Here is a 12,283-nt window from a genome sequence, read left to right on the forward strand (position 1 = left end):
AAAGATTTAGGTATTGGAAACGGAACAGCAAAAAAGTGAGTATTTTGTGGGTTTTGTATTTATATTTTGTAACTCAAAATGTAAGTGTAAATTGCTCAAAGGTCATTGGTCTGAGCTTTTATTTTGGATATTTTGAGCCAAAGCAATGGGCTAATTAGATAAAGTAGCCTTACCAAATGCCCTGAAAGGGGCAGGGGCATGAGGTTCATAATGGCTTTCATGCAGTGCTTAATTTGTTACGTAATAAGTGCCGGTGCCCAAAGTACTGCTCAAAAGACAGCGGCCGGTGCTATAAAATATCCCCTCACCGAATCTCAAGGCTGCGAATTCCTGAAAGCAGCTCATGCCTCTTTAATCCACTGCCAGGCACTCCATGTCCCTTTAACTCACTCTTGCAGGCTCCTGCTTACTCCTTTGTTGACGGTGTTTCCGTCTTCACTTCCTCCTTCTTTCCCTTTTGAGTGTTTTCCCTTCTGTTGCTCTCGGGTAATGTCTGATAAGGAAAACTAAGTGCCGGGGCCCACGCCGGCTCAAGTTAAGCACTGCTTTATGTTACAAGCTTCAGTGATTAGTGTTTTTCTGTATTTTTCTCACTCGAGACAACATTAGAGATGGCCTGTCCCCGTGTTTTATTTATTAATCAGATACATCACAATGGCAAGCCTCACACAGGAGAAACTGCATTTGATTGTGAAATTAAGGAACTACACTGCGTAAACTGGTTTCCTGTATAACATGGCACAGCTGGAGGAGCAGTTGGAAGTATTGCTGAAGCTTAACAATATGTGCTGGGAAGTTGAGCATATGGTTGGTTGACTCGCCCTCTGAACATGACTGTCTCTTTTCTCAGCTTTGATGCCCGAGGGACTTGTTCATCAAAGATGTGTGGGGATTCGCCTGGTAACCATGTGTTTGAGGCATATGAACTGCAGATTGTACACTTAGCAATAGATCGCCACCTGGTGTTGGGCTCGGATGATTGCAGGTTGTTGTCTTCTTGGAAGAAGTCTTTGTAGTCACGAGATAGGTGACTCCTCCCTTGGACAATTTATTTATTTATTTTATTTTATTGAATTTGTATTGCGCACAGCTACCCGCAATGGGTTTCCCGGCGCCAAGGACAGACTGAAGAAGGAGATCAAGCAGGTGCAGAAAGAGATCACAAAAAGGAGGAAATCAAAACAGAAACATCTTCAACTTTTTACGAAAAGCCAGAAGATTAGTTTCAGTTTTTAACGCCAGCGGGAGAGCATTCCACATCATTGGTCCAAGATATGCGAATGAACGGCCTCCCATTTTTGCCAGTCGGATTCTTGGAGTCAAAAAATTGCCATTATTAGATGACCTTAAAGAACGGCCGGGTAGATAAGGCTGGGCAAGGTTATGCAGGTAGGTAGGGGCAGAACCCTGACGGATCTTAAACAGAAAACACAGTGTTTTGAAAGTCACGCGATCTGAAATTCTCAGCCAGTGCAGATCACGCAAGGCTTGCATTGCGGACGTTCTCCGTGGAACATTACGCAAGAGGCGAGCAGCTGAATTCTGTACCACTTGGAGTTTATTAATTGTTGCTTTATCCGCTCCCAGATAAAGCACATTGCCATAGTCAATGCGAGACATCACAAGGGCCTGGACGACAGTTCTTCGGGTGGTACAGCGCATGGTCATCAACTCCATCCTGAGATTGTTTTTTTCCGCCACTGGGCCCGGATGAAAGTTTTCCGCTCCGGCTAGAAAAGACACTTTTCGACATTTTGGAAGCGAAATCTTTGAAAACCAACTTTCGACATCGAATAAACCTTTTGACATCACAATTACATCCCGGTGCGTCGACGCGGGCCGTTGGGCCTCTCGGCGTCGTACGGCCTACGCATCCTGGACAGAACTACATTCAAGAGATGCCCGGTATGTCGAGCAAAATTCCCTCATAGCGACTATCACGAGGTTTGCAACCTCTGTCTCTCGCCAGAACACGACGAGTCGACCTGCACAGCCTGTGCCTCCTTCCGATCGAAAAAGACCATTCGGGGTCGGAGGGCCCGTCGACACGAGATGAGGAGATCAGCGCCAGCACCGGAGGCCATCTTTGAGGAGGAGATCGTCGAAGAAGACGTCTCCGAGGACGAGAACCCACTCGAAGATATCTCCGAGGACGAGGCTCCACTCGTCGCCGAGGAAGACTCGCCTGATCTCCAGATCATATCGGGAGCAGAGGACTCGGACGATTCGATTCCATCTCGACAACCCGTAAGTACCTCTGCCCCTGCACAACAGACACTGCCCAAACCAAAGGCAACGGTCAGCACTCCGCCGATAGGGCCCAGTCGAGGCCGAAATTTACCCTCCGACGCCCCGCCTTCGGGCTCGGCTCCGGGGAAAAAGACTACGCCTTCCGGTGCCTCGGCACCGAAAAAACCACATGTGCCAATTCCACCCCCTCCATTGGCACCGAAACATCCTTCGACACTGAAGGACTCTTCGGCACCGAAGCTAACACGCCCTTCGGCGCCCAAAGACTCTTAGGCACCCAAACCTAAACAGACATCGGTGCCGAAACCAAAAACAGTAACGGACCCGAAAGCTTCAACTCCGAAACCATCCGGTTCCAAAAACATAGACGGGAAGATAGACTCCGGCGCTGCAGGCCCAACAAAACCTGTCTCCACGCCGAAATCTTCGATAACGGTACCAAAGACCACAAGGGCTGATACAGACAAACCTAAACCACCTTCCGCACCAAATAAATTGCCACAGGACACAATCACTCCTCCTAAGGCAAAAAACACAAAAGAACCACTATCGGCACCTGAGAAATCGGCGCCGAAGAGGATTATACAAGAGGAAGATCTATTTAGACCAGATCCAAAGCAGAAAAAGGTCTATATCAATCCAAAAACTGGACATGTGGAAGCAATTCCACACAAAAAGAGACCAGCAGACACACCACTTCCAACTGTGGTTTCTGCCAAAAAGGATTGTGCAACTTCTCCAATGCACCCCTCCAGTCCTTCACCTTCTTCCTCTCCTATCACTCCATATATTGAGCCTATAACTTCTCCTGCTCAATCTCCTGCATCATCACACCACACTGACGAAGAGTATGACTTAGGTGGGGGGGGTGATGTACCAGATCCATATACATACCCTTTAGATGAGGATGAGGATGTCAACCCAGAATATCCCAAAGACGATGATGCATATAATTTCCAACCAAATAATGCACCAGACATCCCTGACCCTCAATACTACCCAACAAAACCTTCCCCTCCAGAGGATAGTATTGGGTTCAATCATCTATTAAGCAGAGCTGCACTTTATCACAGAGTTCCAATGCACTCTGATGCCATTGAGGAGGATTTCTTATTAGACACTTTTGAGCAGTCACAAAGATCTACTCAAATACTACCTATGATCAAAGGGGTCATTAAACATGCTCCAGAGATTTTTAAAGATCCAGTAAGGTGTAGGGTACTAAATCCCAGAATAGAGAAAAAGTATAGACCAGCACCAGCTGATCCAGTCTACATTAAGGGACACCTACCATTGGACTCTTTAGTAGTGTCAAATGCACGTAAAAGAGCCAATTCCCAGACTTCTGGTGACACCCCCCCGCCTGACAAGGAATCAAAAATCATTGATGTGGCAGGGAAACGGATTGCTGCACAGGCAACAAACATATGGCGCATAGCAAACACACAAGCCTTACTCTCACGCTACAATAGGGCTCACTACGACCAACTGGAAAAGTTAATGGAACATCTACCAGATCAATAGAAAGATCAGGCCGCAGAGCTCTTACAGGAAGGCAAATTAATATCTAATGCCTCAATTAAATGCGCACTAGATGTAGCTGACACAGCATCCAGGGCAGTTAACACCAGTGTTATTCTCAGACGTCCTGCATGGTTACGCATTTCCGGTTTCAAACCAGAGGTACAAACTACCATCCTCAACCAGCCCTTCAATCAGATCCAGTTGTCCGGGCCAGAGGTAGATAATACACTAGAAAAAATGAAAAAGGACACAGACACTGCTAAGTCTATGGGTGCATTACAATCTACCCAGACTAGAAGTTCTTTTTGTCGCTCCTCTTATAGAGGAGGCTCCAAGCAGACCGGCGCAGATAACACATCATCTTTTAAAACACATACACAAACCCCCTCTAATAAGGGTTACTTTAACCACATCAATGCTGATGGTATTCCCCTCCTGTGCTGAGATTTGATCATTCCCATGTTTCATGACGAGCTGGGCTCGTCATGAGCGTGCGAGGAGGCTACCTCATGACGAGCCCAGCTCGTCATGAGCGTGGAAGGGGTTAAAGGAGGTTACAGAGGCAACAACAATAAGGGAAGAGGTAGAGGTAATAACAACAACCGCTCCTCTTCCACTCCCAAACAGTGACTTCCCTCTGCCTCCCCTACAGCATTCCACTCCTGTAGGGGGCAGATTATCACAGTTCCTACCTGTCTGGAATTCCATCACAACAGACAAGTGGGTAAGACAAATTATCCAACATGGCTACTGCCTAGAACTCACAGCAACCCCCCAAACATACCACATAGGCAGCGTCCAATGTCCACAGAACACATAACCCTGCTTCAACAGGAAGTTCTAGCACTTCTACAAAAAGATGCTATTCAAAAGGTCCCCTTACAGGAACAAGGAACAGGAGTCTACTCCCTGTATTTCCTAATACCCAAAAAGGACGGGACATTAAGACCGATCCTCGACCTCGGGCCCCTAAACCACTACATTCAATCAGATCATTTTCACATGATCACTTTACAACAAGTACTCCCATTACTACAACAGGGAGACTTTCTGACAACACTAAACCTAAAGGACGCCTATTTTCATATTCCTATACATCCTGCGCACAGGAAGTATCTAAGATTTGTCATACAAGGACAACACTATCAGTTCAAAGTCCTTCCATTCGGGGTCACAACAGCACCGCGAGTGTTTACAAAGTGCTTAGCAGTAGTAGCAGCACATCTCAGAAGACAACAGATACATGTCTTCCCTTACCTCGACGACTGGCTCATAAAAGCAAGATCGTTCAACCAGTGTGTACAACACACAAAACAAACGATTCAAACATTACACGACTTAGGGTTTACAATAAACTACACCAAGTCGCACCTAGAGCCTTCGCACGTTCACTAATATCTAGGAGCTACCATAGACACATCGGCAGCTCTAGCCTATCCCAGTCAAGCCAGGATTCAAAGCATTCAGAGCTTAGTCTCCCTTTTTCAATGCCAGCACTCTCTTCAAGCCAGAGTGTTCATGAAACTAATAGGCATGATGGCGTCTTGCATCTTCATAGTTCCTCACGTAGGACTGCAAATGCGCCCACTACAAGAATGTCTAGCACAACAGTGGAATCAGGCTCAAGGTCAGCTCACAGACCTGGTGTTGGTAGACAGCCGTACATATCGCTCTCTGCAATGGTGGAACACCAAAAGCTTGACAAAGGGACGGCCGTTCCTAGAACCTGTTCCACAAATAGTGCTCACAACAGATGCATATCTCACAGGATGGGGAGCCCATCTCCTGCACTATACCACTCAAGGCCAATGGAACAGCCAACAAAAACTGTTCCACATCAATCATCTGGAGTTGCTAGCGATTTTCCTAGCACTCAAAACTTTTCAAGTACAAGTACAAGACAAAGCTGTTCTAATCCTGACAGACAATATGACAGCTATGTACTATATACAAAAACAGGGGGGACACACTCTCTGCAACTGTCCCAGCTTGCACAAAACATTTGTAGATGGGCCATCCCTCAAAACATACACCTGACTGTAGAACACCTACCAGGAATTCACAATCAGATAGCAGATCTGTTGAGTCGTCAGTCACAACAGATTCACGAATGGGAGTTGCACCCACAGGTTCTCCAACCATTTTCCCAAAGGTGGGGGCAGCCACAAATAGATCTGTTTGCCACCCACGAAAACGCAAATTGCCCAACCTTCGCCGCCAGGTTTCCACACCCACGGTCGGAGGGGAATGCAATATGGATAAACTGGTCAGGCAGATTTGCGTACGCTTTTCCGCCTCTCCCACTCATTCCACTAGTAGTACGCAAGCTCAGACAACAGTCTCTCAAACTAATACTAGTGCCCCCACATGGGCACGACAGCCATGGTTCACCACGCTTCTAGATCTCTCACTGGTTCCACATCAGAAATTACGGCTCACGCCATCCCTGTTAACACGAACCATGGAGAAATAAGGCACCCAGAACCAAGCCAACTGAATTTGGCGATCTGGCTCCTGAGGTCTTAGAGTTTGGCTACTTAAACTTACCACCAGACTGTATGAATATAATTAAAGAGGCTAGAAGACCCACCACTAGAGCATGCTATGCTCCTAAGTGGAAAAGATTTGCAATATACTGTAACAGCAATCACATTGACCCATTGGATGTTTCCATCCAAAATATTATTTGCTATCTTCTACACCTACAAAGATCCAACTTGGCTTATTCTTCCATACGACTGCATCTAGCAGCAATTGCAGCCTATTTACAAAATAGACAGCATCTATCTGTCTTTAGAGTACCTGCAATAAAAGCATTTATGGAAGGGTTCAAACGAATAATCCCACCTAGGTTACCACCTGCACCAGTATGGAACCTAAACGTAGTCCTTACAAGGCTTATGGGCCCCCCTTTTGAGCCTTTACACAAGTGTGAACTGCAATTCCTAACATGGAAAACTGCCTTCCTTGTTGCCATCACCTTTCTCAGAAGAGTTCGTGAAATACAAGCATTCACAATAGAAGAACCATTTTTTCAGATACACCCTAACAAAGTGGTTCTTAGACCTAATCCTAAATTCTTGCCAAAAGTGATTACTCCTTTTCCCCTTAACCAGTCAGTAGAGTTACCAGTGTTTTTTCAAAAACCAGAGACTGTTGCGGAAAGGGCTTTACACACAAGGGCAACCCCATCTCTAAAGGGGGGATTGCCAGGTGAATTGTAAAGTGTATACAAATATGGTATCAAAAAGCAAAACGTACACTAACAGTTCCTCCTAGAGCGCACTCCACTCGCAAACTAGGAGCCTCTATGGCTTTCTTAGGAAACATACCACTAGAGGACATATGCAAGGCAGCAACATGGTCTACCATACACACCTTCACTAAACACTATTGTGTTGACGTGCAAGCCAAGCAGCAAGCTGCAGTAGGCCAAGCTGTCCTTAAAACACTATTTCAGTATGCTGCAACGTATACAAGCGACCACCTCTAGGAGAAACACTGCTGCACAATCGTTGCTAAGTGTACAATCTGCAGCTCATATGCCTCGAACGAAATATGCTACTTACCAGTATGCATCTGTTCTTGGCATGTAGTGCTGCAGAGTTGTACACGCCCTCCCGCCTCCCCGGGACTTGTATCCGTTCCAGTACTCATCTTACTTAGATGCACACGCATGGACATCCTTTCTCTTTACTTCTACTAACTCCATCATTTCCCATCATGGCGAAAAACAATCTGAGGATGGAGTCGATGACCATGCGCAGTATTGTCCAAGGGAGGAGTCACCTATCTCGTGACTACAAAAACTTCTTCCAAGAAGACAACAACCCGCAATCATCCAAGCCCAACACCACTAGACCAAAGGGATTTCCTTTTTCGTGGGATTTACCCCTTTGGGAGCAGACATTTTTCTCCTCCCCTTCTGGGGCAATAATCTTTCTCTCCATTCGAATGGGGTGGGGGGGGGGGGCAAAAAGCCTATAGACATCCGGGATTTCTGCATGCTGGAAAACAAAAAGGTAGGTTGGCAGCTCATCCTGGCATAGGGCCGTCTAGGTTGGTTTATATTTCATTGTTTTAACTGCTTGGTCTACCTTGCCAGCGTTTTTCTGTAAGTCTTCCAACAACACCATAATCACTTTCTTCCCTCTTGAGACTTCAGACTCAGGAGTTTTGGAAAGCTTGGTAGCATAAGGTTACCTCCTGAATTGATGTCACTGGTTTAGAAACGTCTGCTTTTCCCTGCGTTGCATTTTTTGGTATCTGGTGAACTCCCACAGCAGGCCGCATTCAAGTGCTCCAACAACCACATGCAGATTTGCTATATCATGATAACTACCTTCATGCGTCACCCAGCCAGGCAAAGTACATTTGCTACAACATACCAGAGCCTGTGCATCTAGCTGCAGAAATCTCTGGTTTTGTGTCCACCTTGCCTGTTTCGGCTTCCCACTTTCCTTACCCATCCTTTAGTGGTACTTGCTGCTCCAGCCTGCAAGTACTGGTGCTGGGGACTGTTCTACCAAGGTTCAGACAGACTCCTGTTGGCATGCCAGATACCTTTTATCCAGCTCTGCTCCAAAAGTATGGAATTTTACTCCTCCTCATATCTGGACGATCACCTTCTTTCCTGCATTCAGAAGAGAAAGTAAGTCATTCTGATAAATAACCCCCTCTCTCCCTTCCCTGTAATACAATCTCCTGCATATATCCCAAAGAGATGATCTTACTTTCTAAATCGAATTGGACAACAGGTACCTCTTTCTTATGCTTTGTATATTTCACTTAGTATGTAACGGCGGCTCCTCCACTGCTGTGTGAGCAGTTCAAAAAGGAAAAATAAAATGATAATAAAGCAAAGTTATTTATTATGATTTTATTTTTCCATCGTGGCTCAGCTGGTATGGGGTGGGGCTGGCTGTCACAGGAATGGGGGAGTAGTGGTGGGCACCCTCTTAAGGGCGCATGACTATTCAGCCGGCCAAACAGTCATGCGCACTTTGCATGTTCTCCCCCGGCTGTATTGCACAGCCTTGGGTGGAGCACATGCACAGCCTCCCAGTCCCTCTCTGAATGCCGAACTGCGCGCTAAGACCAATCACAACAATGCTGTACCGCAGTGTTGTGATTGGCTAGGGGAGTCTGGGAGCCTGTGTGCGTCCTGCTTCCTGGAGTTAACGGAAGAGGTCCGAGAGGCAGTCTCCGACCTGCAGGTAAGTGTTTTGGGGTTTTTCCCCTTTCATTTACCTCACCCTCCACCCTCGCCCGTCACCCCTGTTAAGTAGCAGCCGCCACTGTTAGTATGTATGAGGTTGCTTCTTTTATCATTGTGTAGCTTGTTCGCATTTCCGCTGACCTCCACTCCTGTACTGCTCTTGTACTTCATTCACTCGTTTTCTATGTCAAGTTGTCAGTTGCTCTAATTCCTTGAACAAGCTATATAAAACAGATGTTTTAATACGAGGACAAAGAGTGCATTACCAGGGGTAACTACCCACTTTCCAGCCACTTATTAATGGACTTTTCTTTGAGAAGTTTTACACAGCACCAGAGAAGAAGTGCTGCTAATCTCCTCCTTCCAGTGCTCAGTGCTTACTGCACTTTGATTGGTTCCAGTCTGTAAAGTGATCATTTTACCTTGTCCTCTGTTGAATTGTGTTCACATCCTCCTGTGGTTTTGCCAGTCCTCAACGAAAGCACCTGAAGGTGCCTTAATTTGAAGCGCAAAGCTGGTCAAAACTCTAAGATGAATGAATACACCTCCTAGGCCACGTGGAGACTTCTAAAGTGCAGAGGTTGACTCCGTTTTTCAACCTGTTCATCATAATGTATATTTCTAAAGTACATGTTCACTAGTAGGGGCCTCTTGGCTCAGAGTAACAGATGCTGTTCATTACCAACTCAATGGTATGTATCCATCCTGAGGGGATTATTATATCAAGCATATATATTGGCGTGGAGGCCCCTGGGGTTTGGTGGCCCTGTGCAGGTGCACTGCTTGCACATGCCTAAGGCCGCCCCTGCTGTGACCATGAGGTCAAGCACAGATTTCTAGAGTGGACGCATTAGTCCAGTGAGACACCAGAACCGACTTAGATTTGTAAATCACTTCAACAGGGCAATAGTGCTCTGTAGGCTGAATGCTTGCCACTGAGCATGCATGCAGTGATATGCAGGTCACACGTTTGAACCTTAGCAAGGCGGGATCAGTTTTCCACGGTCAGTAATGGAGTACCTTTGATATGAGTAAAAGGAACATATTTTATTTAAAGTGCTTAGAAATGAAGTGGCTTTTTGCGCTATATGAAAATAATTTATTGAATAACCTGCAGGCTCTTTCGCTGTCATTCATGCCACTGTCTTTTGTTTTGTGCTATAATAAGTTGTAAAACCCATTTTGAGGGACGAGAAGAGCTTGTAGGCACAAAAACATGGGTTCAGACCGATGGTTTTGTTTGTATCTCACTGTAAAACAAAAGGTAACATCTTCTGAAAAGCATGAAAGTATTCAAGTACAACTAGCAGCTGCCTGCATTGTTCACATGGTGCTCCCTGTGAGCTTGCCTCTAGCAGCATGCATCACTTCCAACTCTTACTTCATTGTAACTCCTTCCCTCCATCACCCCTGCCGCATGCCATAACCACTCACTAGCTCTACCTCCCTCCATCTCCTCTGCCTCATGCCATAACCTCTCTCACTAGCTCTACCTCCCTCCGTCTCCTCTGCCTCATGCCATAACCTCAGATGACACTGCACCCTCCTTCCTCTCCTGCCACACCCCCCTCTTTCTGACAGGGAGACTTTGATAATTCTGGAGAGCTCCCCAGAGAGCCCTCTGTTTGTGAGTACATGCTTAGCAGCAGTGAGCACCAACGCCTCCTTTCTCCAAGGTGAACTTTGCAGTCAGCGGCTCATTCAGACATGCCTAGCTGTGCCAACGTTGCGAGGAAGAGGAAATTCAGAGTTTTTTTCAAAAGGGCCCCAATAATCCTAAAGATGGCCTCGTATAGAACTGTAAATAAAATAAATTGGGGAGAGGAGTTGGCCTAACGGCTAGGGTCGGTCGTCCTCGAATCTGAGGAACTGGATTTGAGTCTCGGCAATGATGCTGAACATCATGTGATTCTGGGCAAATCACTTAATCTCCCCATGTCTAACAAAAAAAACAAAAAAAATGAATGTGTCCTCATGTAACTCAACTGGTCTATGTAAAGCGCTCTGATACCCAATACCTTCCTGTCAAGTTCGCGCTATATAAGACTCCGTTTTAAAAAAAGAAAAAAAAATTCCCTGGGAAAAGAAGGTTATGGGGAGTGCCTAGAGTTTTTTACTGTTCACATTCGGCCTTATTTAATCGACACCAGACCGGAGCACACTCTAGAAAGCAAAGCAATGTCCCGCCATCTTGAATCTTCCATCTAGAGCAGTCCGCGCCCTACCTAACCCCACCTTAGTCCACAGTTCTTAACCAAGCAATTTCTTCCGCTATATACAAGAGCGTCTTCTTGATGGAGAATTGAATGAAATGTAACTTTCTTCTATCAGATCATATGTAGATGTCGAACCACTTGAAATGGACTTGCACTAGTAGTTTCATTTTGCAGAAGCTTTTATTGGTTGATTGGACCAAAGAAATAGCATCTCCAGTTGTGTGTGCAGATTCGTGGTCTTACAGTTTATGCCGTACTTCGTCTCATGAACATGTATAAACACAGCTTTTAATTATATAATTCATCAACTGGAAATTTGTTACATTTCTTGTCCTTTTAATCCATGCTTTTTTTTTCAAGTGATGTTCTGTGGAGTAATCCAGGGGAAAGAAAACTCACTGGCGGCACAAACTGGCAGCCAAAAGTTGCACCTACCACAACGTGGAACCCCGCAACAATGGTGAGTGTCTCCAGACTATAAGATTATAATAGTGCATTAGAAGGGTGACTATTCAACAAGAGTTAGACTAGGATAAGTACTCATTGAGTACGGACGTATTCGCTAAGTACAGCTCTGCAAGCTCAACTGTTGCAAGGAATGAATTAATGTTAATTTATAATTTTTATTTGAACTAGGAATTACTGCTTATGTTGCAACATTAGCCATAAACCAGTTTGCACGTTAAATTATTTTGTATTAACTTTAAACCAAGTGCGTAGGCCAGTCTCTAACTTTGTTGTGCTTAGAAGAATGTGGTCGTGCTCAAAAATGCTCAGTGGTTTGAATTCAAACCACGCCCTTAATGCAAGAGTCCAATGATAACAGTATACTATATTATTGAGGGATCGAAATACATTCCGATAATTGGAATAATATATTTATGTTGGCAAATAAAGCCAGAAAGCTAGGAAGAAACTGAAAATGTGTCGATTTTTTTTATACAGAGGGCAACTTGATGAATGAAATGATTGAAGTACTTTGGACATCTGGGGCACCTCTAAATATCTGTGTGGAGTGCAGCTAACTCAGCCCTTGAACTGTAGTGTGAATCAATTATTGATTCGATTCCGAACA

At 45.3% G+C, this 12,283-nt stretch overlaps 1 protein-coding gene across 12 annotated transcripts in view; it reads left to right on the forward strand.

Annotated features, from left to right (window-relative positions):
• PICALM (phosphatidylinositol binding clathrin assembly protein) overlaps nt 1-12,283 on the forward strand; it is a 519,981-nt gene that overhangs the window by 452,841 nt on the left and 54,857 nt on the right. For all 12 annotated transcript variants that reach the window (XM_078658455.1, XM_078658454.1, XM_078658453.1 and 9 more), the window contains 2 exons: nt 5-35; nt 11,569-11,668. In XM_078658455.1, coding sequence (XP_078514581.1) covers nt 5-35; nt 11,569-11,668 — 131 coding nt within the window. The remainder of the gene's footprint in view (nt 1-4; nt 36-11,568; nt 11,669-12,283) is intronic.

This window comes from Lissotriton helveticus, chromosome 8 (assembly GCF_964261635.1).
Source record: "Lissotriton helveticus chromosome 8, aLisHel1.1, whole genome shotgun sequence".
NCBI classification, from domain to species: Eukaryota; Metazoa; Chordata; class Amphibia; order Caudata; family Salamandridae; genus Lissotriton; species Lissotriton helveticus.